Source organism: Fringilla coelebs, assembly GCF_963513975.1.
Source record: "Fringilla coelebs genome assembly, chromosome: 7".
Lineage (NCBI taxonomy): Eukaryota > Metazoa > Chordata > Aves > Passeriformes > Fringillidae > Fringilla > Fringilla coelebs.
This window is the reverse complement of record NC_140035.1, coordinates 8,931,886-8,957,600: the sequence shown is the minus strand read 5'-3', so window position 1 is coordinate 8,957,600 and position 25,715 is coordinate 8,931,886. Positions and strand designations below refer to the sequence as shown.

Below are 25,715 nucleotides of genomic sequence, written 5' to 3'. Positions count from 1 at the left end.
CCATTTTCAGGATAACATACAGAGAAGTAATCATGCAAATCCAGACTCAAGGGAAATAAGCCTTGGTTTCTTCATCTGGTGCTCTGAAATTCAGCCAGTAACACATACAGCCAAAATCCCTGAGGTGACACAGTGCATTGTTGTTTTGTAGGCAATGCATATTGGATTACTGGAGACTCCACACTGTGAAATTATTATAAACCAGTAATTAGCTGGTGATGGTGATAATTTGGTTCACAATTTTGAAGCCAAATAAAATGAACTGATTAAAAATAATGCACTGTTAACTCGGTCTCTTGTGCAATTAAAAACTCAGAGAAACTGACTGAAGTATTTAGAAACATAAGGAAAAACTGTAACCATTTAAAAATGTGCTCAGCTAAAAATAGGTTTGGGTCCTGAACTGGAAATTTTAATTCTTTAAAGGCAGAAGGACATGTTAGTGCTCTTCACCTTGGAGAGATCTCACTCACTTAAACACAGTTTAACCTTTGGATGGTAAAACATGAACATGCTAGAATTAAACCATGCCTGGCACCAGTGAGAAACTCATCAGAAGATGTTTTCTGATGTACCAGTGCTTTGGAAAAATACTTCCTGCAGGTGCTCTGAAATCACCTGGAGTTTTTCAGGAGCTGCTTGATTTAATTTTCATATCCCTGCTGTGGTCATACAGATATAATCTGGTAGGTCCCTCACGACCAATTACCTTCTGCAGGTGTTATGTGGTAAAGATAGCCCTGTCAGATGTGCCTGGCTTCTTTTTTGGCCAAATTCAGCTTTCTTGGAGGACACAGAGGAACACAGCCAATGAATGGCTCAGTACAGCAATATTTATGCAGCTGTACTGCAATATTTATGCAACTTTTGACCAACTCCAGCTTTGGAGAAATGATACATTATTTGAGAGGTCCATAAAAATGAAGACTCAGGAGACGATTTTGACCAAGTCCTTCAGTCTGTGGGAGTGGTATGAATGGAACTGCATTCCTGGGAATGCAGGAGGTCCTTCTGAGCAACTCAAGAGACCCTGCTACTGACAATATTCCAAACCACAAGGCCCAGAGAAGGATTGAGTGACTGTAGCACTGTACTTCTGATGGCTCTCAGGCCCCACACCAAAGCAGCTACCACTGACCACACTTTGGCAGCAGGCAGAGCTGGAGGATGCCAAGGAAGTTGCTCAGGCTGGAAGAGCTGATTCCATAACAGACCAAACAGTTGCAGACACTGGTCACTGGTTAAATTCCTCTCTGAAGGCTTTTTATACTTCAGGAAAAAAATCCCAGAACAACAAAAATATTTTGAGAAGGCTTGTCTTATGAAGCTGCATTTGCTTGAAGAAAAGGACTTATTCTAAGCAACCAGTGCTGGTACTGAGTGCACACACAGACTGGCAACAGGAGAAGCAGAAAACAGAGGGGAAAACCTCCAACTTTTAAACCAATTCTGCCTTAAAATAACTTATATACAAAACCTAGGTACATCAGTAAGAGCTGTGATTTTCAAAGATCATAGAAGCCCTCACATGGGCTCTTTGATGTCTCTAAAGGAACCATAAGAATTATGCACTCACAGGTTGCAGAGCAGCACTTTACAATTACATTTGCAAAAGAAATTTACCCACACTTGTACACAGAGAAGTCCTTATTCTCTACCTTTATCCAGCCTCCTAAGGAAATGACACCATTTGCATATCCCCCAATAAATTATAAACCTGCCTGCTGTTTTCAACTAAATGGAAAGAGCAGGAGAGGGCTCAGCAAGAGCTAAAATTCTACATGGTTAAACAGCTGGAGAGAAGCATTTTAGGTGTTTCCATAAGGATGCAGTGTGAGCACAGACAGAAGAAAACCTGTGCAGAAAAGAGAACAGATGACAAAAAACCTTCAACTGAACCTCAGAATAACTGAACCCTGCACTACAAATTCAAAGGTAACAAGGTTTCTTTAGCTTATGAAATATTCTTATGAGCTGAGAATACAATTTCACCCATTTCTTTACTTCAGACACATTGCTGTTTTTCTCCCAGCCTTCTAATAAAATATAATTAATTTACATTTTAAAGACCTTGATGGGTTTTCTCATCATGGAACAGTAAGTGAGATTAATAATCCTGTTACTGAGCACTGAAACTCATGGATAATTTCCACAGTAACATTTTCTTAATTTTTAAAATGTACCTTTTATTTGATTTAGAGGTTAGTGTTAATTTATGTAATAAGAGGGAGAAAAGCTGAAGACTGAGTCAGTGTTTATTAACCTTGCTAATAGGACAGGCTTTTTCAGGCAAAATGGATATATCTTAATTAGTAAAACAGTTGCATTGTCATTTAGCCAATTAATCCTTTCCAAACAAGGGAAGCAGTAGCAATTTTACTTGCAGTGAATGGAAGTAAACTTGTCTGCACAGCATGCACATCAATTTACACATTTTGACTTTCCCACTTTCATCAGTAAAAATGCAGCCCTTAGATTCCCCAAATAAGGCACATTTTCCATTGTATCACTCCTTTTTCTTCCAATTAATTTTCTGTAACAGCTCAGCCCTTTTCATCAAACACTGAACACAGAACTGTGAAAAGCCACCAACTACAGGTTATAATTCTTAAGGTTTATGTCCCATTTCTGGAAGCGTTCAGTAGTCAACCAGGGGTTGACTTAAGTGGTCTCATGAAAACCTAAGACTTCAAATAATTTAGCCAAATTTCATGTTCTTAGACACAGCTGGACTGGCCCTGATGGTTTATCACTTCCATGACCTGGAGGGATATAAAGCACAGACATCTGCACATTACCATCAGTCCCTTTGAATTTTAGGAAGATTTTAGTGCAAGGTAATAGATTTTCTTACCTTCTCTGCACATTGAAAACTGGCCCCTAAAAACTTTGAAACATAGAAAGGAGGATGACTTCTCAGAAAGGGAGTTGATTTCTTTGAGAGGTTGGTGTCTTTTGCTGGACAATGGAGAAGCATGATTAATTTCCATTGGGATGACCAGGAAACTCTTGTGGAGAAGGGAGGCAGGGTGATACTGCTGTGAGAAAAAGAGATTAACTTTGTTTAATCACCATTGTTTCTGGACACTTATTCCATCTTTACTAGACTAGATATTTATCTGATAGATAACAGTTCCAAAGAATTATCTGTTTGATTTACCTAAGCAGTGAATTATGAACTGTGAATGCTTTCACTGTAAACTCTGATAATGTTTTTGTCATGGTCACGTTAAAAGACATACTCAACTCTTAGCTCATTGCTTAACAGATCAACTGCTTCCCTCAGAACTCCTAAAAGGAAAAAAAGCAATGTGTACAACTTCAGGCAGTTGTTTGTAGTTAGAGAAATCTGCAGATATCCAGACCTGCATTCTGAACAATCCCTTGTCAATTAGACAGTTAGCAGAAACTTAATAGCTTTTTATTTCTTTGAAGTGAGCAGAGATAGTTTGTAGCTAGTATAATACAGGCTATTCTACAGCTTTTTCACCCTGCTTTCCCATTTTCTATCTTCCTGGGCTTTTTACAGCTTGTCTACACTGATCACTCTCTGAAATAAATTTATTTTCCTAGGCGCTTTAAGTATGCCTGGAAAGAAGTATGGCTCCTAGGAATGTAGTGGGCATTGCGGCAATTTCCTTGCCTTTTAGTAGAGAAGATTTGTGCTTTTTAGCACAAACAGCCTGGATCACTCTGTAAAATGAGCAATCAATTCACTATGGATAAAAACAATTTTGTCTGAAGTCCAGCTTGCTGACAAGAAAGTAGGAGACATCTCAGCTGCAAGATGATATGCTGAGAAATCTCTTTTCCTAGGAAATACACCCAGAGCATTATAGATTTCTCAAGAGGCTCTGACGTTCATTCACTCAATCCATGCATGCTTTTGCCAAGACCTATGCAATGAATTAAATCCCTGAACAGCTAATGAGACTTGTTTGGACATTAGTGGTGTTCAAGGCTTCATTTTCCTTAAAAATATCAAATGTATGGCTTACTGTCAAGTCAGATTTAGCAACTTACCTGCAAAAATTCAAGGACAGGTCATAACTGAAAAAAACAAAATCAGAAGATTTTGATCATGAGGTCTTTTCACATTTTATTTGAAAACTGTGGGCTGTAAACTAATTACCAAACTATTTACATGGTAGTACTGAGGTTTTCTGGTCCTTCACACCACAATAAAATAAGTAGGTGCAAGGCTGAGGTTTCTCACTGGAGCAATTTTCGTGTTTGGGGTAGTGAGCACAGTGAGAGTCCTTGACGGAGATGGCGTTACTGGTGGTTCTCCTCTTTGCATATGAAGTTGCTGACCTCACGGAACAAAAGTAAATGTAGCTGGGACAGGGGAAGCCTCATACATTAACAGGATAAGCAGGGCCAGGCCATGAACTTTGTAAAATTCTTTTAGCCCAGAATAAGGGTTTTATTAAGTGCTTTCAGCTTCAATGTCTCCAGATGTTTTCTAATTTTCTCTCCCATCTCACTGTTCTGGAGTTGAAAATGTCCATCTGGGCCATTTCTGCAAGAAATTTAAAGCATCATTTGTATTTATAATAATCAGGGAAACTACTTAGGAATGTCTTCAAAATCTAAAGAAAGAGGCACTTATGGTTTCTTTTCTCATAATGAACACAGGGTATTCCATTACTTATGCAGAACTGAAAAGGTAGTGAATCTGTGTAAGAACACTTAACTCTTGGCTTGGCCAGTCAGAAAAGTTAACCATCTGACAGGTAAACACAAACTGACTGACTATTACATTTTATCCATGTAAGAACACATGCTGTGATTGCCAGAACAAGGGCAGCCACATGAAAACCTGGTTTGCCTTAAGAACAAAAATGCTGAAACTGCTGTAGAGAAGCAATATGTTCCCTGTCACCTAGTGAAACACCACCCCCTCAATAACAACAAAGAACCTTTCAGTGACAACATAAAGGATTGGGACTTCATTGTTTGCTAAGAAAATTTTGCTTCCCTCTTTACAAACCCAAAATAATAGGGAAGATTTCAACAAGTAAATATCAATACCCAGAGTTGTCTAATATTGAAAATTATTTTAATTTTTTTTTCTGAAAACATCTAAGATTTAAGAATGAAAGAAGGCTATTAAGAAAGAAAAAGACTTACCCAGGAAAAGCACCATCCAGCCCTATATCACTGTGGGAGAAAAAGATCACTCTTTAGTTACTCAAGCTGTCCCAAATCCCCATGTTCTGGCAACCAGTGTCATAAAATGTAAAAGTAAAGCAGACATTCAACTCTCTCGATAGCTCTGAAAATTTGAGGTTATCTTGAACATCCTGGTATCTAAACCACATCATGACCACTTTAAAGAGGAGATAACTGTTGGACAGAAATGAATTCACTTGCTCCAAGGTTAGAACTCAGCACTTTCACCTGTGTTGCTCTGCAGTCACTTGTCACGCACACTGCCTGCTGTGATGTGTGTTGGGCGAGTGTGAAATTTGAGCAGAGCAAACATGAAACACTTCTAAGAAAAGCCAGGGAAAAAAGCACCATGCCAAGGGGAAATTCTAAGGGCCCTTTTCTCTGCCAGCATTAATAAATACCTAACCAAAAGGGTCAATGAAAAGCAAAGTCAGTGGTCCAAGAATGTTGAACATCTCTGAGAAAGCAAGCAAACTGCCTCAAGTGTTAGATCATGCTGATGTAACCACAGTGAGAGATACAGGTTAATGCATCACTTTCACAGCTGCTTTCTGAAGTAAAATCCAGAGACTGAATTTGCAGTGCAAATTTGCTCAAAGTACTAGATCTGTTTCCCACTTCTGATGGAGCACCTAGAGCATCTCAGAATGGCTTTCTATGCAATTCTGAAAGGGATGTTTGACTTTAGACTCCATTCCTCTCTCTTAATTTCAGAATATACCTACCTTTCTATATTTGCTGATTGTTCTTCATCTTCTGAGAGTGCCCCCTCAATCTGTGGAAATTCAGCTTTCACCATCTCTGGAGTAAGAATCATGTTGAACTCAGCTTCATCGGTCTCACTAAAAATTAGTAAGATGATGAACAATTTGACTTCGTCTTTTCAAAGTATTTTTTTAGCCAACAAGAACAAAAGTATGTTTTATGCAAAAGAGACCTTGTGCTTATGCCTTTGAGGATCTCCTGGGACAGGTTTTGACTTATATGGATAAGTGGTTTACACATAGTCAATAACAGCATATACAGAATAGAGGAGAAACTTACTGGTCAATTATGTTCTCTTTGTCTCTCTCAGGTAAGTCATTCAGCACTGGTGGTACATCTCTTGGAAGCATATCTGAACTGTAAGGATCCCTGTGATAGAAATGGTATTAGTTTAATGTATTAATACTAAGGGTATTTGCATATTTTGAAGCTTCACAGCAATTGCAGTTACAATGAAGGTGATGTACTTTTAAATATTTGTGGAAAATCTGGCTGCATCAGAAACTGCTGTGATATGAGGGAATGTGAGCCTGAGAGATGTTGGCTACCACTGGGTGCAAGTGTCCATAAGTTAAAGGTTTTACAGACAGACAGAGTTAGTACCTCCTGAGGTCTTCTAGGACTGAGACAACAAGCTTTCAGGAGAGATGTTATTGAAAGCCCAGACTGGAATTCTCCTTCCTGGGCTAGGCATTTCTTTTAATGATATTGCTCTTAATCCACCTTTCGAGGAGTTCAGTAGGAGTTTTTTTTCCTGTTGGTTTTGGATTTCTGAGCAGCAATTAATTCCACTTGTAGGCCCACTTTCACTTGTAGGACTAGTGACTGATCAATATAGTTACAGGCAGCAGAAACTAGTGCAAGACAGAGGATTTATATTTTCAAATTCTTTCTTACCTAAGTGCTGTATTTGTCAATGTGGGAATGTTAGAAAAAGTGGAATATTCCGGTGGTGAGAATTTTCTCCATTCCATTACTCCACAAATCACTTCCTGAAATGACAAGTGATACATAATCAGACCTCTAATACATAATGCTATAGGGAGAGAGGCTTGCAGGACAAAGCATCTTGGCTGAGAATTGAATTTGGGAAGCTGAATATTTCAAAGATCCTTCCATCACTGTAAGGACATGAAAATAAAACAGGCATAAGTAAGAGACATAGATAAAGCCTAAGCAGAGTTAGTTATTCTGACCCATGTACTGACATACATAGGTGCATGCATAATTTATATTTGAAAATATTTTCTATGTAGAATGACTCCACCTTCCATTTTGATTCCTTAGAGCAAGTTCTCAGGAAGAACATACCAAGACAGGTACTCATACAATAAACCCAAAAGGTCATACCTTGTGATCCAGAAATTTCTTTTGTGTGACTGGAATACTGGATCCTTTGGGGCACTCCTTGGTAATAGTATATTTTGGATGAGGACAAAGATGATATTCAATATCTGATTCACAATAGGCCAAAGGAGGTAAAAATGGAACTAATCCTGGAAGGGGGTTCTAAAAACAATGAAGAGATTATTTTAATTAATTGTTCTGAGTACCATAACAAATCTAATTAATGAAAATTCAGTTCTTACAACTAATGTAGTCTCCCCAGACTGACTGCTTTGTTTTACTCTGACTGCTCTGTTTGGTATGATCTTTCACCTTCTGTATCTTCCCCTCATCCTACGATGTTGTCTGATTTATTCATGCTCCCTACTGTCTAAAATACAGCAATTTAGCTGTTGTCTCCAAGTCTGGAAGAAAAAACTATTGCCTAATTATTCTGAAATCCATTGCTGATTCCTGAATAGTTCAGAATCCAAGAAGGGAAAATGGACTTGCTGTGGTGGAAGCCACAGCACACATGGCTTCACATTTTGCCATTTCCCTGCATTAGTATCTGTTTCTGGATAAAGCCCAGTGCTGGGTAGTGTGGGATCAAGCTGTGCCTGGCTCTCACACTGCTGTGACAGAGGGATGAAAGAGATGCACAGAGGATCACACCAGCATGTCCACTGGAGTCCTGGCTGTGTGTGAGGAGGACAAGTCTACACCATGGATGTTATGCCAAAGTCACCAGACCAGCTCAGTGGGCAGAGCTGGGAGCCAGAGCCACCCACAGCAGGCACCCAGATCTCACCCACCAGCAGATCTCCCACCCAGTGCCATGCTGGGGGGAGATGTGCCTGTGCCCATGCACAGCCCTGCACTGAGCCTACAGCTGTCTGCCTGCTCAGAGGCACCTCCAGACCTCCAGGCTGTGCTGCACTGTGGCAAATACTCCTGCAGCTGTAGCACAATCTACACAACAACAGTAACAGAAAACCCTCCCTCGCAAATGCAAGTGATTTTTTGAATCTCTGTGCCTAACTACTTGGAAATGTGGTTTGGGATGCTGTGACAATTCTTAGAAACTGTAAGGCAGCAGGATGCAACACGAGCAGAGTTTGACTTCACTTTTCTGTTTACCCAAGGATTAGGCAGATCTGTAGTCACCCAGCTGAACAGCAGGAAAAGACCACATCTATCCTACCTACCTGGGCAAGAATGTGAGGTTACAGATGGACTGAGATGCCAGGATCATGGCCTCTCCTCTAACATCCAAATGGGGAAACAAATGGAGAAAAAGGGAGGTGTTCCATGGTGTTCCCAGAAATCCTGTGATCATTGATAATTTGTGGAATGTCAGGCTGGAAGAGTCTCCAGTTCTCTGCTTTCACTGCAATTTTGTCTTAACATCCCTCCCCTAAACTGGTCAAAACCCACACTAAACTGAAATGGTGCCCCTCTCAGTGGGATGAACTCTGTGACTCCTATCTATCAGAACTTGCACCATGAAGGATTACTTTCACTCTGGATAGTTTTAAAACCAATCTGAGTAAGAAAACTGCCCACAAATTCCACACCAGGCTTCTGATGAAACAAGCACACTTCTGCTCCTTTCTTAAATTCTTTATGGAAGTGAAGTCCTACTTACAAAAATGCGAAGTGGGTTGCCCTCTCTTGGGTGGACTAAAGCTTGGGGAGGAACCAGGTTTAACAGGCTGATATCCCCTTCTGCCGCTTCTTCATCAAAGTCTCTCCTCAGGGAGAGCTGCCCCTCAGAAGAAGGAGCTACTTGAATCAATTCATCCTTGAAAAACACAGATATCAAAGATTTTTAGAGTGTAATAAATCTTTCAGTATAAAATGTTGAGGCAAAATTAATCAAATGTGGAAATGTACGGTTCGGAGTGACTTTGTTACCTGGGCTCCCTGTCTCAGTGGTCGGGAAAGTTTTACAGGTTTGTAACTTGTAGCTGCATAGTGTGTACAAAATGGCTGATACTTCATAATGTTGCAATGCTGAGGAACCTAAGTGCAAAGAAAAAAGATGTGCTGCAGAAAGTGACAATAATCACTTTAAATTAACTCATAAATGGAGTGGAACATTTGGCTTTATCACAGACAAATCACATCTCCATTGGTAAAAGACACTTGGAGCACTCTCCCAGGACATGATATATAACCAAAACTTTGAGAAGCCATACTTCACCAGGACTTTCATCTTTGAGATACAATAATTTCAGCTGAGGTGATTAATCTCTGTCTGTAGAGAGGGGAATACTGCTGGCTGTACTTATGGAAACTGGTGAGCTTTGGTTTTAATAAAAGCATGATAGTCATACAGCCTTATTATGGCAACATTTTTACTGGGCTGTGCAGAGGCCATTTAACTGCACAGGTAAGAGAAACATGAGGGAGCTGTACTGACTCACCTTCAAGTCGAGAAAAGGAAGAATGTGTTCAACTTTCACGTCTACAGATTCAATAGGAACTGGGCCAAGAGCATCAGGTGCCTGAAACAGAACAATATTTAAAACCAGTAATATGGTGGGCATTTTGTTTTATATTGGCAGCAATCCATAAGCACAGCTAATTGAAAATATATGGAAATAATTATGAAAATATTTACTTTATACAGCTTGATAATTCTGTTGTTCTTTCTTGGACTCCAGCATTTCAGTTATTTTTTTCTTTGCTTCTGAAAAATGGATGTTAACTAACTCTGAGCATTAATGTATTGCTCACAATTTTAGGATACAATTAAGAGAATGAAAAGATTTTTTTACTGTTTTCAGTAGAACCCTTAGTAAATCTGAAGTCCTGAATTAATTTGCCAGAACCCTGGAACACCACACTGTGAAATTTTAATAAACCTACTATTAGCCCTGGGGCCAATATCTTCAACAAAATTCTATCTAGAGTGCTGACTAATATTTGAGTTACTGTACCTACCAAATAACTGTGTAGTTCATGGGACTTATAAAAGGGGAATTCAAAAGGCAATATACGATCTTCAGATAGTCTAGAAGAAAAGTCCTTATGTTCTTCACTCTTGTCAGCTTTGCCAAAACTCCTGCTTTCTGTCATGAGTGGAAACCAAATATTAAGATTTTGTAATATATCTTAATACACTGTTTCAGAAATAGAATCAAGCCACAAAATGTATTTAACATTTTCCTAAACCAGGATGTCTAGTAATTTAAATATAAAAAGTAAGGTAATACTTCCTAAAGACTTTAAATGTCACATCTATAAGATATGAGCACAATACCTTGAATAGCAGACAGATTTAATTTCCCCTTTTCTAAAAAGACATCACAGCCCACTCCTTCCATCATGGTTCACAGCAAAGCTGAGTCAAGTCAGAGGCCTCTCTTACACTAAATGTCATTACACCTTCTATTTGGAGCATTCCTGCATCGCCTGCATCCTGGGAATTAAAAGTGCCTATCTGCAGAAGCAGGGAAAGGCCTAATATGGAACAGTGTGTCTCAGGAGCTGTCAAACTGTGTGTGTCTACAAGGGAGTGGGAAATAGGAGACACAAATTCTTCTCTGTCTCATATTTACCCAACCGTGACTCCCATCCAAAGCCTGTTTTCTTCTACAATGTTAAATAACAAGTCACTTTTCCAGACCAGCACTTTCGTTTCCATGTAAAAAACCCCAACTGATTAAAAACCCTTCTATGAGAAAACAATGAAGACAAAAACTCAACCCAGTACTGGCTGCCAGGCAATGTGTCTCATGGTTCCTACTGTCTCATTTCACTGAGTTCAGACATCCTGCCTTCATCACATTCAAGTGTCTCTCCCCCTTCCATCCCCCCTGCAGTAAGCTCCTCTCATCCTGTGACTCTCACCTCTTGGGCTCCACCTGATCTGTTCATCTCCCTGTCTCTCACACAGTCCCATTTGTCCTTTCATTGCTCCTCAGGCCTACACACAGAACCACAGAAGGGTTTGGGTTAGAAGGGACCTTTAAAGATCACCTTGTCCAACCCTTCTGCCAGGGCAGGGACATCTACCACATCAGGTTGCCCAAAGCCCCACCCAACCTGGCCTTGAACAGTTCCAGTGATGGAGTATCCACAGCTTCTGCCCTGTTATTAAGTAGATAAATAGTAAACTGCAAGGTTCCTAAGAATAGTTAATCACATTTCTTAAACATGGTAAATAATGGGTATGGAAAATAGATGTATCTTGACTACAGCCACTTCTACCTTTTAGCAGGGCCTGTTGCCATAGGATAAGTGGCAATGGCTTTGAACTAAAATAAGGCAGTTTCGGACTAGATAAGGAAGAAATTTTTTGCAACCAGGATGGTAAAACACGGTAACAAGTTGCCCAAAGAGGTGGTGGATGTCCCATCCCTGAAAACATTTAAGGTCAGGCTGGACAGGGCTCTGAGCAGCCTGCTCTCATTGAAGATGTCCCTGCTTATTGCAGGGATGTTGGACTTGATGGCCTTTAAAGGCCATCCAATCCAAATCTCCCTATGCCTCTACCTTGTCACACTATTTCTTTCTGGAAGACTCCTTTTTAAGGACTCTGTCTTTCTGTTTATATGTAATGCCCCTGACACACTGCAGCACAAACTGAATTATCACAGCCCATGGCCAAAATATAAACTTGTTCTTCTAATCCTTACCAGACCCAGAGCCTTCCTCCAGACCTCCGGCCTCCCTGGGCAGTCCACGGAACAGAAGCAATAAACGTTTTAGACGAATCTGAACCAAAATCTGAGAGAATGATTTTTAAATTTAAGTCAAACACCCTAAGATTTACAGCCATAGAAATACTGTATATGTTACACCTGTATTTATTGTCCAGAGCTCACTCAGACATCTCCATTTGAGAGTTTTTGATATAGTTTTCTGTTCAGAGAAAGTAGAAAGGAAAGATGATCTATAATGACATTACACAATAAATACAGTTAAAATTTTTAATTTAGTCTTAAAGGTTAATCAGACTGTTCTTTTTTTTTTTTTTTTTTTTTTTGCTAGGTCCTAATCCTTCAGCTGTGTTTACTGGCATATACAGTCAGTTAACCAGGGCCATATAAATTTTTGTAGCTCTGAGAATGAGGAGAGTAAACAACCTGCACTGTGTTTTTGCCCATACCCTACATGGTAAAAATGAAGAATCCTAGGTTTTAATACCAGATGGGGCCATTTGGTCACCTCTTTGTTTGTACAATCAAGAAGAGCATTTAATTTCAAGACTAGATTGAAGAATATCCAAACTTGACACTAGAGGAGCAGGACATTTCCATCTTGCTTGCTACATTTGAATTTACTAGAGGAAAGAGCAGTGGTGATGCAACATAATATTGAAACCAAATGAAATAAATTATTTTACTGATTGGTCCTTTAGTTTCCAGGTCTATACCTCCCTTATTTGAATTTCTACCTGTTGTTTCCATGTTTCCATCATGCACCACTGCAAAGATCCTCCATCATCAGTAACCTCAGAGGAGCTGGAAGGTGCTGTTCTCTCCCTCTACTTTCCCTCTCCAGATGAAGTGTCTCCTTACAGAGTAAATGCTCTAAGTCCTGAACATCTTGGTGGCTCTACACAGAACTCACTTCAGCTTGTTAAATTCTTTCTTGTAATAGGGGTGGAAAACAGGGTGCAGTACTCTATATGCATTTTCAAATCTTTTTTTGTACAGAAGTATTTTTTACTTAAAAAAAAAAAAATCTGAATTTATCTGCATTTATTTAGTATCAATTGCAATATGAAAGATGAATTGAATACAAAACTTACTCCACATCCTTAGTTCCTCATGAGGTAGGGGCATATTTATCAAATTACCAAATCCCTAGCTAGCTGTCCTCACATGCTGGTTGCATGTTCTTTTGTGCTGTTTCACAGGCGTCATGCCCTCTCACTGCATTCTGGTTGTTCACTTTACCTTGTATGCTGCTTGTTGGAATTTCCTGAACATCCTCCTTCTGCTGTCCCAAGGGTCATTATGGAGCAAGTCGAATGTGGGATGGACACTTGGTTGCTGCATAGTGTATTTTCAAAAAAGGAAAGAGAAAAGAAAAAGGACAACCCTTTTTACAACTAGATAAGGTAGAACTTTTCTCCATCCCAAGCCGTACTTTGGCCTGAATCCACATGTCATTTCTAAATATTGAAATTGGTCCAGTGAAAATATTTGCATCACTGGCATTTAACCAGAAGCCTTCACTGCAGGGCTTAATGGGAGGTAATCACCAAGTATTTGCAGATGGAGCACAGAGAATGCAGAGATAGCATGGCATGCTCTGCATCCACACCACAGACTAGGACTGCAGTGCACTCCATGGGCAATTGGACAACAAAGAGAATGGACACGGGCTCTAACAAAAACACAATTTATCTTGAACAGACATGAAGTTGAAACAGCTGTAAGGACTCAAATCAGGCACCCAGCAAAACCAGTATCCTTTCTCCATAATGGCACATACCCAAAGGAGAGTGAAAGATGCCAAAGAGAAGGGCAAAAAAATCTAAGTACCAGAAAGGTTACTGTCAATCTGACCTGCAGGTAAAAGCTGGAAATCTTGTGATATGCTTGACCTTACAATGAGGCATGAGAAAGCTTCTTCTGAGAAACATATATTGCTTTCAGAAACAAGCAATATAAATCTCTGGTTAGGCCTGCAGATTTCCACTTGACTCTCATAATTAGATCAGAACATTAGAGGATGAGCTGTGCATGTAGCATGGTGCTTGCCCTACCTAAAAGTAAAATGGGAAATAAGGCACTGACACAGAAATAGGACTATCAGGAGGAAAAGTATTCAGTGGCAAACATCTATGGCTATTTGTTAGCTTGGGAGGTGATAATTTAGCATGCATATAGCAGGCTCTAACAACATATGAACAAACCTGGTCAACATGCCGGGTAACACGTCTGGAGGAAACTTCTACTTCACCCCTCTGAAACTCCTGTTCTATGATAGGATCTCCTTTTTGGAGCTAATTTAAAAAAAAAGCACATTAGCACAAAGCATCCAGTGAATTATTTCCTCCATTACAATCAGAGAAACTCACAATGTAACACTCTGGAGGTGTTTAACGAAACACAGAGTTCATTCCCTTTTAGGGTGTGATTATTGCAACCCTTAAGCAAGTCAAACAAAGTAAAATAATGTCTTTTCAGGTCTGAGTTTCAATCAAATCTCTGCTCTAATGAAACATGGTTTGCTTTGCATAGCCAAATCAGCAGGATAGGAAATAAGTGCTTCTACAACTAATTCAGTGATACATCAATCTCACAATTTAGATCCTTTTCCACCCATTTTCTTCTTCTTAGTATTAAATATAATGTTTTATATTGCCTAAATCAGTGTATAAATCAAGCCTTTACCCTATGTATAAGTAATTTCACTCCCACAAACAGCTGGAAGTCAGTGGGATGCCAGAAGCTACTTGAACACCCCGGAGGCAGGATAAGAGGGACAGGCTTCACCTGTCCCTGAGGGCTGTGCCACACTGGGAAAAATATTTCCTGCCACAAGGTATTGCATATTGCTGTTGTCACCTCTGTGGAAGAGGACCTGAAGTCTGCAGTGACTGGAAGAAACCAAAGAGAGAGAGGGTGAAAATGCAGAAGTGCAACCTGATGAATTATCTCCCCATGGCTCTGTGTGGGAGTACTGACTGGATCTAGCTCTTTGAATGTGAGCCATTCAGGACAGCAGCTCCTCAGAGGTACAATACAAACAGAATGATGGATGTGGCCTTGGTGCTGATAGGATTATGATGGAATGTGGCACTCTGATGAGATTGGGTGGCTGGGTGCAAATCTGCTCACGTAGGCAAATATTGTTACATTTCTGATAATACCTTATCCTTCTCACTGTCAACCTTCAAGATAAAACCACCCCTGAAACAGTGATGCACAGGCACAATAAAGATATGACTGCAGTAACAAGCATAACTAGCACAGGTTTGCACAGATTAATGAAGAAAAACGGAACATGTAGAGAGCTTGATATAGTTCACAGTGCACTACATCATCTTAAAGTATAAGATTTTTAATTTACAGAAAAAACATAAAAGGCCAACCTTGTATTGCTCTTCTTCCCTTTGTCGGCTTTCAATAATCTCTTTTTTAAACTCTGCAGAGATTGGATCACTTCCCTTATGAACTTGCCTGCATTTACAGTGGAGACAAGAAAAATGCTTCATTTAATGCACAGTTTGCTTTATTCAAAGGCAAGCAGACTTACTCCCCTCTTCCTGAGGTACCTAGGTGTCCATGACATTCCATTTATGAGATTATCTGTGGATTTCAAATGAAACCATCATGTGTTTAAAGATCCAACTGTGTTCTGCTTTGCACCAGCTGATGTACAATAGAATAAAGAAATCAATAGGGCTGGAAAAATCCTCTAAAATCTTTGAGTCCAGCTATTAACCTAACACTGCCTAACACTTCACTAAACTACGTCCACATCTATCAGTACTACATCTACACATTTTTTGAACACTTCCAAGTGTAATTCTGCTCTTACTCCATTATTTATAGCCTCAATTTATTGACAGCCATGACAAAATCTTCCTTTGGCCTTAAGGGCAGAAGATGAGATGCCTGAGAACAAGGTTAGGCAAACCACATTTTCAGCAGGTTTCTTTTTGAATGGAACAACAAGGCAATCAAAGTACCCTCTTTGGGTACTACTATGGATGCTACTGAGTCTGCTCTTAAGCAGGAGAGAAAAAAAATCATAATTTAGGCTTAAACCAAACGTATTGAGACACAAAATGGCAGCATTCTGCACTAGTGGACATTGCATACATCATTCATGGAGGCCTTGGTTAAGCAAATCCCAGTCTTGTTAACATGGTTAATTAACATGGTTAACTAGCACTTACCACTTGAGATGATTTGCTTCCTCTTCCTGAACATTTTGTTTGACTTTTAGTTGAAATACAGCATCCTTCATCTGTCTTGTTTTTTTTCCTTCTTTGCCTTGGGACAGGGCTGCAGGAACATCAGAAAGCCATATCACACCTCAGTCTAGATTGGATTTTTAATTGTGAAAAACATCCACTAAGATAACTCTACCCATTAATACATAAAGCTAAGGAGAGAGTTCTCACAGAAACAACAGTCACACCACATCAGCAATTCTGAAGCCAAGCTCCTCATCAGAGCTACAAATAATGCTAAGACCAAGTTTATGCTGCTTAATTACTTTACCATCTTTTACGTCCTTTAACTTCAATTTGCCTGGTTCCTGAATCAAAACAGTAGCTACAGCATACGGATTTGACAAGTCTGTGGGGAATCTGAGATTCTGGTATTCAATTTCCTACGAGATATAAATTAATAGGAAGAAACTGAAACATGGAAGATTTCCAGCCCGGAAAAGTACTTGTAATTATTATCTTTTCACACCTTTAGTTTTTGAACAGGCTTCGACTGTAGTTGGCTGAACTGGTCTCTTCTCCACAACACAGGTTTTCCAGACAGAGCTTTTTTCTCTGGATGACTTTGTTGTTCATCAAAATATTCTTTTCTAGATGTCAGAAGGACACATATTCCTTTCATAAGTATTCTCTAAATGGCATATAAGTCCAATTTCTTCACAAAAACATTATGTACAGTTCAAAAGTCACAAAACCCCCTGCATCTTGCAAGGCCTCAACAATAAGAATAATGAGTGAGAATGATAGAAGCTGAGGATCCTCAACAATTCTTTAAGGATATGTAACTTCTCATTATATTTATTTTGTTTGTTTTATTTCATGTAGATTAAGGATATTCTAATCAAACAGTGTAAAAAAGCAGGTACATGTATCAACAGTAGAATTACTTCAGTGCATTGTAAGTCTCCAAAGAAACCAATGCTTAAAAAGATCATAGCAAAACTGTATGAAATCCTATTACATTAATATTTTTTAGAACTGGGCAAAACCACTCCAAGACCAGTCAGCCACACGTACATCAGAGCCACATGTGGTATTGATGTTCCTGTGAATACACACACATAGGGTTTTGAGTGAAACTCTGAAATCCGTAACTGCATTGCCATTTGTGCTGTTCCATACTCAAGTGGGGAATACTTCACAGTTACTTTGACCTTTCCATTGGCTGGAATGATTCCTGTGATTAGAGGAGAAAAACAGTAAGAGTCCATATAACATGAGCCCACTTAAGCGTACTGGAACTCATTCTGGGCTACTCTTTTTAAAACAACTTAATTGTTTGAATGGATGGCAGTAAGCATGGAAAATCTTTCTGGTCTCACAGCATCTTTCAAAAATTACGTCTTGCTGCCAGATAATAGAAGATATTTTGCAATAGCAGAGAGATTTGACAGTAGGGCTATAATATTTCATACTGCTGTTAAAATGACTGCCTGTTTATACGTAGAAATTCTGCACTTGCATTTGCTAGTCTTAAGTCTGTGGCACTTTCTGCTTTCATGGGCAAAGCATTGATAAACATATTCCTCTGAGCTTTTCCAAGCTAGGGAACTCATCTGGATTTGATGCATTACCTGTCTCTGCTTGACCTTATTTCCTTACTACTTATTCCATTATTTTCTCAAACACTTTAATCACCATTCAGATCCCTAAACATTCAGGGCCTTTCCCAACCTAAGTGATTCTATGATACTGTGATTACTCTGAGCACAATGGCTTGAGTAGGAGCTGAAACTTTTTAGTGCTTTTCAAATGGCCTTCAGCCATAGTTTCAGGCTACCAAAATTTCTGACTTAAGTTTTACTGGGATGACCGTATTTCAGGGATATTCTTCTGGGAAAATAAAGACTGCACGGACCATTTGGAACATCTTGTATTTTGTCAAAGTTGGGCACTACCTAAATAAACTTACAGCCATGAGGCTGAAAATGACTGGCAGCATTTACCTGCAAAAGCTTTGCCTGAGGAAAAGGTTTTTTCTGTACAGCACTGAATACACTGTCACAAATAACTACATTGAATAAATAGATTTAACATTTAGAATTTTAAAGAAGTCAGTCTACCAAATGTCGGCTGGACAGTGAAGGCTCTGTGAGGCTGAATAATATCAATGTGGAATTCAAAATCTATGGGACAGCTGCACTGCAGTGGGATAACATACTCCTTACTGAAAAGAGATAAAGGAAAAATTATGTTAATCAAAGTACAGTTGTTCATCAATTACAAGTTGGGAAATTGTATTATACACACCACACACTAAATTACCTGCATTCAGAGGGGTGGGTTACTTATTAATGTGAAAAGTTTCTTACTGTGCCAAAATAGCAAAATATTTCAGATCTTTCATCCCCCCAGGGAAATAAGAGCTAAATCTTGATTTGAATGCTGTACATTACTTTCTCTTACCCATACAGAATTTGATTATATAAAAATTTTTTAAATTACTTTGTGGAAGTTATTTATGCCCATCCTCAAATTCTTACAGACTGTAACATCTAGCAAGTACAAACAATGCAAACTGGAGCAACAATGAGTACAGAACCAGAAATCAGCCTTTTCCCATGGCCCTCCTCGTGAAAGATGATGAGAAAAGAGTGTTGAAAACTCCAACACATCAGAATGACTGAACTTTAACCACAGTAGAAGTAATGGTGCTGGGCCTAATTTTCAGAATCGCCCTTTATGTCTCATACAGGTTGTGTGAGGAGTATTAACACACATCTTTTCAACCTGTCTTGCCTTTGCATGCCAGTGTTTTCACTGACCAAACTGAAACACAAAAGCATTGGTGCACCACCATTCATCACCTGCAAATCAAGATCCATTTACACAGGCTTATTTCTGGTTTTTATCAATTCTCTGACTGAAATCCTACCCTGCTGATTAGCAAAGAATGCATGTTACACACAGTGTTCCTCTGGAAAACACATTTTAAAATGCCTAAAGGAATAAGCAACAATAGCCAAGTTCTTTTTTCTCTGCCTCACTATGGCCTGTTCACAAGGAAGATGCAATGGCAGACTGGGCAGTAATTGGTTTTAGGGGCTAGTGCAGCTTGAACAGCAACCAAAGTGCCTTAAAAACCAGCCAAATATGCCACCTGTTGCCTGATGGACCTTCTGCACCTAAGGAGAATGGTGGGTGGTAGAATATTGATTTTATCCTACATTTATGGAAGTAAAAGGAAGTTTTTCCATTGAGTTCATGGGCTATGAATTGAGCCCAAATTCTTTTGGGTTCTGTAAAGTACCAGTTATATCAGAAAGCTTTCATTTTTAGAAAATTTTTAATAGTTTACTGCTGAAAAATACTGGTAAAAATTAAGGTTTGAAACCACAAGTTTTGTCTTCAGGAATTCTTCCAAATTTCCTCAGGAGTATTTTTGAGCACCCCTGCTGTGTTGAAAAAAAAATCTCATTATTTAAAATTATATTTTGTTCTCTTTCTAGTATCTTCTCTGTATTCTGAGAGATGAAAATTCTGTATACTCCAGCACCAAAATGGAGCAAATAACAGAACTATGCTAGAGGCCCCAGAATATCAGGAGTTATGTTCAGTCCTGTGAAAAACTCGCAATGTTATGATTCACTGAAGTTTAACAGATCAAAGGGCATAGAAAAACAAACACACAAAAAGACACAAATGTTATTCTGCAATGCTAATTTTTACTACAGAATTTTGCATGTTTCTTTTATGTGCCTTTCCTATTCATATTTCTGTGCTTCAGTAAAATTCATGAGTTACTATGAACTCATAGGCTAAGACAAAACCACCTGCTAAGACTTTCACTTCCTAGAATTCACTCAAATCTTTACACTAACACAGATCACCATAATTACAGTTAATATAGTAAATATACTGCACAACTAGGCCCTTATAAACAGAATCTGCCTTCTCCTTTCCCCCTTCTCAGTTCCTATTAGCAACTATTACTGATTAATTCATGAGAACAGTCAGTGCTGTATCCATGCAATAGATAAAGTAAAATGAAGTCTAGCTCATTAAAAATACTTTTAAATACAAGAAGCAAAAATAACCAGCCCCATCTTCACATATGTTTAGCTTGCACAGCATTTATGTTATGGTGAATGTGCACCTGAAACAGTTCATATACAGAATTATTTTGCAGTCCAGACCGTAGCTGATCTTCTTAAGGCTTTCAACATCATGTTGTATGAATAGAGGAAAATGGGATTTTTCAGGGTTTGGGCAGGTCTTGCAAAATGTGGACAAATGTCTGTCCTTAACTCACCTCTGACCAATCGATACATCAGACAGATTTATAAATGATGGAAATTCTACAACATTCACAGCAGGGTAAGCATGCATGGGAATAAGTAAGGTATCATCTCCCTGCAAACAAACAAACAAGTGCAAATATTTATACCTTACAACTAGTAAATCATAGAATCATACAATGTTAAAGGTTGGAAGGAAGCTTAAGGATCATCCAGTCCCAACACCCCCTGCCATGGGCAGGACACCTCACATAGACCGGGCTGACCAAGGCCTTATCCAACCTGGCCTTGAACACTGCCAGGCTTGGGGCATCCACAGCTCCCCTGGGCAACTGCTCCAGGGTCCCATCACCCTCAGAGTAAAGAATTTCTTCCTTTCTTCTCTCCTAACCTAAATTTCCCACCTTTCAATTTGTACCCATTAGTCCTTGTTCTACCACTACAGTTCCTGATGAAGAGTCCCTCTCCAGCTTCCCTGTAGTCCCTTTCAGATACTGGAAGGCTGCTATGAGGTCTCCATGCAACCTTCTCTTCCCCAGGCTGAACAGACCCAACTTTCACAGTCTGTTATGGAAATAAAAACTTCCTCTAGTAGTTGGCCAGTAAGTGGGCATAAAACATCTTCAAAATTATCACTGTGTTGTACCTCAGAACATTAATATTCTACCTGCTTTCAGTATCTTTCTGTCTTTCCATATCTTATGCAACTTTCTAGAGCTCCTCTGAGCTGCTCAGCTAAGTCATTGCATCAATGTGGCACAAAGACTGATCTACTGGCAAAGAATAGCAGAATAATTTATATAATCTTGCCTACTGCTCTGGGATGTTTACAGAGAACATTTTTTAATGCTTTAAGTTCAATACTCCAATCAAGACTCACTGGGAATAAATCTATGTGTCTCTAGAAGATTAACTACACCTTTATTATTGTGCTCTAATATTTGTTTTATTCCATTATAACTCTAGCTATGTTTTGCAATGAATCCTCACCTGACAGTGAATTCGGATGCAGTCATAGTAATACCTCCATTCATCGGGGCAAAAGTCAACAGTAATCACAACGGACAAACCAGGGACAAGCCGGTGCTAGAAAATGACCCAAAACAAGATAGAAGCCATGAAAAAGCTGCTTCTATAGCACAAAACCTGTGCTGCATGCAAAGAGCAGTGTGAAGACTTTCTGGCACTTACTGTTTTGTTGTAGTTGATCTGAAAATACATCGTCTGGGGTGGTATTATATTAAGGTTTACTGTATTGGTAGAAATATTTATCAACTTCTGCAGAACAAAAGAAAACAAAAACCACAAAACACTTTACAATATAAGAGGTCAGTTAAGAATGCCAACTATAGGAAAGTTTTGTAAAACCTTCTGTAGCAAGAAGCAATAATTTTTACTTTAGCAGGAATAATTCTAAATATGCTCTGAATTTAAAAGAAAACTATGCAAAACTTACATCCTGCATTTTTATTCTTTGGAAACAAATCACAATTTTTAACCAAGGAGTAACAGTTAGTGTTGCTAGAAAGATGCTGCTATTGAATCAAATTCTGATGCTGTTTTGCTTATGTGCAAAAGGAGCAAATATTTTATTTGGAACAAACAATTTATTACTTTTAGGGATATCTGAAATGACGAGAATTACATAACACTTCATGGTTCTGTTTTGGTGTATAACCAACAAACTTTTGGACAGTGACAGTTCAGCCTGCAAAGCCTCCTGCATTTGTTTACTTTCATTACATGCAGAGAACCTAGTCCAATATAACTACCAACCTCTGTCTCAATACACTTAAAACATGAATAACAAAGGCACACAAAGGGAAAGCAGAGAGTAGAAAAGGAAATACCCAAACCATTCACAAGGAAAGGCAATCAAATCTATGCACAGAATTTCCTTTCTCAGAATAAATTGTTCTTGGCAAAAGACCAGAGGTGCTTTCAAAACTTTCCCACCAGTAAACATGTTTGCAGACACAGTGACAGTCCAAGGACATTTTGAAAGCAAGTCTCTTGTGGAGTTAAAGCCCAAATCCTTTATTCATTATATGCAAGTCACATATCACAAACACTGATGTAGACATGGGAAACAGGGAGTTTAAAGCAAGGTGATGCTCACAGCCTGGGACTCATCTCTTTTGTTACCACAGGACCACTGAGTTTAAGTGCTGCTTTTTAGAGCACTCCACAGGGCAAAGGCCTCATGACCACAAGGAGTCAACTCAGATTCTGCTGTCCTTTTATGAGCCCCAAGGGGATCCCTCCTCCAGAACATACCAGCATCTGTTGGTGATGTTTTCCAACTTCATACCCTCCATAGTGCAACACGGCAGGCTCAGCCTGGACAAACCTGCTCCTCTGATGTTCTGAATAAATCTCTACAGATCACAAAACAGGGAGGAAAGGAGACCAGAAACCCACATGAGTGGTACTTACATTGAAGCAGTCTAGTTATGCTATACTGATTTATTATCAAGGAAAAAAAATATTTCTCCCTTTAAGAAGGCATGAATTTATAAATAGAAAGTTATGGCACCATCCACTACCCCAGCAGATCCATGATCCTGCCACCAGTTCATCTCTTGGCATCATGGCTTCAACAAGCCTCCCAAAACTTTAGGGTCAGCCGGCATCAGCACAGCCACTATTTCTTTCCTGACTACCCCTCCCATGGTTTAGGCTCTCAGGAAGCTGCAATTCTGCAATTTAAGCAACAGGATGGGAGTTGCAAAAAAAAAAAAAACCAGCCAAGTGTGTCCTAGAATTGCCACAAGGCTGGGAACAGTCAGAGAGCAGGACCTTACTTGATTCCAGCAGGTGACTGGGGACAGCAGGGGTTTTTTTAGGCTCCTCCACGAGGCTGCTCAGGACACTGGGTACTTTCTTCAAGGAGCCCCGAGTGACTGTGATGTCTGGGGAGGCTGACTGAACCAGGTCCATGTTAGGACAGACACAGGCTCTCAGTGGCACTAAAATTCCTCAGTGCCTGTGGACAAATGAAAACACCATAATGATCAAAATATCTTCTTCTACACTGGTAGTATCTGTTGCCTAAAACTGCCTAAAATCACTTAGGAGAGGGAGCTACTTTTTTCCCCTGCTGAAGTAGATTACTCTGTGTGTGCTAAGCACAAGGAGAGAAGGATTCCAGAAAAGCTTGCTGCCACTGCAAGGCCTAGCACTCTGGGCATCTGTTCTAAGGCTTGCTGGGGACACTTGCCTTTCAGGTCTAACATCTCTGTCTTCTTCCATATCCCCCAGCAAAAAGGAAGGAAGCAGGTTCTGTTAATTCCACTGTCTGAACTGATTTCTGCAAACATGTTCTTTCAATCTCTCCTGGGTGTTTGAGTTGTTAACTTGCAGATTAATTTTTTATTTTAAAATATTAATATGGGGGATAAGAAATCTGGCATTTTAATATTTCATTTGGATAGCATCATCTGGGTCATTTGTTCAGTGAAGATAACTGTAAACACAGAAAGCCACAGGCACTACAGATCCTGTGTAAAGTATGCAGAGTTATCAGAACATAAACTTCTCTAATGACAAGTGCAAATTTTACATAATAAAGACACCAGGCATGATCCATCCACCAGAAATTATTTTCATAAATAGACCACACAGAGCCCTTGGTTCTTGTATGAACTGGAAAACTTCATGGAGACAGAGACACAATACTTTTGGAACAAATACTGAATTCAAAAGCTGCGCTGGGATTTTCAGCCCTCCAGCATGCAGCACTCAACATTTTCAAAGCTGAATCATTACTCCACCTCCCCCATTACATTTTATGGTCTCATCTCTGGTATTTGTCTGATTTTCCAGTCTGCTTTAGATCTTTCAGGCACAACTTGAGAGGTGCTTCAAGCTCATAAAGTGCTGTTTTGATTTATGGTTTTGTACAGTATTAAATAATAAATAAGCAAGAAGCTTAAAATAATGTGCTGCTAGGACCCTGGCTTTCATAATATTTTCCACTCAATAACACCAAGCACAAATTTTCCACTCACAACAGAAAACCTGCAAGAGGAGCTGCATTATTGTGCACAACAGTAAATTCCTTCTGATGTAGCAAGACCAAACTCAGACAAAAAACACTGAAAAAAATTTCAAAACACAAGGATAAAGCTTACATTTTTTTCCACTTATGTTCTTCAACTTTAATTTACACCACTGCCACCCTCCTTCTCCTGGTCAGCATTCCTCACCAGGAATGCAAGGTTGGAAAAGGTGTAGGCAGACATAAGTCTCCTCGAAGGATTCCTGGTACAACCTTTTCAGTAATTTAGAGTGATGATGCCATCACGGCTTACCAACTTCAATAACACAATGTGTGCTGCTCAAAGGGCTAATACAGGACAAATCCTTAAGGTCCTGGAATGTCAGAATACCTGATGTTCCTAAATTTTCCACGACAGCTGTGTCTTTCGAGACTTCGTGTGCGTGTGTGTGAATGGAACTGTGAAACCCTGGGAGCCCATGGCAAAACTCACCCCAAATGCCCTCAGACCAGCTTATCGCCCTTCTCCTTCTCAGCGGAGCTTTCTAATCTCTTTCTCGGGCTTTCCAATCCCTTCTCGCGTCTCGGAGCTCCTCGCACACCTCACCACACCGAAGGACGCGGGGCAAAGCCATTACAGCTGCGAGAGGCTGGAAAAGGCATCGCTGTGCACAACCCGTACCTGCCGCTGCCACAGGCCCCAGCCCGAGAGATCCGGCACTGCCCGGCTGTATCTGCGAGCCCTCCCGGAGCCCCGGCACAGCCCGGCTGTACCTGCCGGCCCTCCCGGAGCCCCGGCACAGCCCGGCTGTACCTGCGAGCCCTCCTGGAGCCCCGGCACAGCCCGATTGTATCTGCCGGCCCTCCCGGAGCCCCCGCACAGCCCGGCTGTATCTGCGAGCCCTCCCGGAGCCCCCGCACAGCCCGGCTGTATCTGCCAGCCCTCCCGGAGCCCCGGCACAGCCCGGTTGCCCCGGTCAGCCCTCCCGGAGCCCCGGCACAGCCCGGTTGCCCCGGTCAGCCCTCCCGGAGCCCCGCGGCCCGGTCCGGCCCGGCCCTGCCCTCACGGCGGCCCCGCGGCGGTCGCTCGGCAACGGGGCAGCCGCACCACTCGCGGTTAGACTGGGCAGGATCCCAACAGCGGCACTCCGGCTCCTCTGACGGCGAAAAGTACAAAAAAAAGAGTTTTATTCCTTTTTTTTTTTTTTTTTTTTTTTTTTTCCCCTTCCCAGTAAGCGTCGTTTTCAGGATTTCCAGTGTGGCCGCAGACAGAGCAGAGGCGCTT

At 40.2% G+C, this 25,715-nt stretch overlaps 1 protein-coding gene across 1 annotated transcript; it reads right to left on the bottom strand.

Moving 5' to 3' along the window:
- Positions 1 to 4,221: 4,221 nt before the first annotated feature.
- Positions 4,222 to 25,040, bottom strand: CFAP221 (cilia and flagella associated protein 221). The gene is made up of 25 exons (XM_084209360.1): positions 24,924 to 25,040; positions 23,235 to 23,416; positions 22,708 to 22,808; positions 21,622 to 21,708; positions 21,421 to 21,516; positions 20,445 to 20,545; positions 18,256 to 18,359; positions 17,210 to 17,369; positions 16,662 to 16,782; positions 16,464 to 16,575; positions 16,136 to 16,244; positions 15,326 to 15,413; positions 14,144 to 14,233; positions 13,179 to 13,274; positions 11,913 to 12,003; positions 10,216 to 10,343; positions 9,696 to 9,776; positions 9,184 to 9,291; positions 8,915 to 9,070; positions 7,291 to 7,449; positions 6,838 to 6,932; positions 6,220 to 6,309; positions 5,901 to 6,017; positions 5,134 to 5,163; positions 4,222 to 4,522 (listed from the first exon to the last, which is right to left on the bottom strand). The coding sequence occupies exons 2-25, from the start codon at positions 23,368 to 23,370 to the stop codon at positions 4,408 to 4,410; spliced, it is 2,571 nt and encodes an 856-aa protein (XP_084065486.1). The 5' UTR covers positions 23,371 to 23,416; positions 24,924 to 25,040; the 3' UTR covers positions 4,222 to 4,407.
- Positions 25,041 to 25,715: the final 675 nt, after the last annotated feature.

Bases quoted from the DNA above. Each gene is read 5' to 3' on its own strand.
- CFAP221 (XM_084209360.1), bottom strand. From the start codon at position 23,370: ATGGACCTGGTTCAGTCAGCCTCCCCAGACATCACAGTCACTCGGGGC. The intron at 22,809-23,234 runs GTAAGGTCCTGC...TGTGATCTGTAG, and splicing joins CAGTCACCTGCTGGAATCAA to AGATTTATTCAGAACATCAG. The intron at 12,004-13,178 runs GTAAAGTGAACA...TCATTCTCTCAG, and splicing joins TCCAACAAGCAGCATACAAG to ATTTTGGTTCAGATTCGTCT.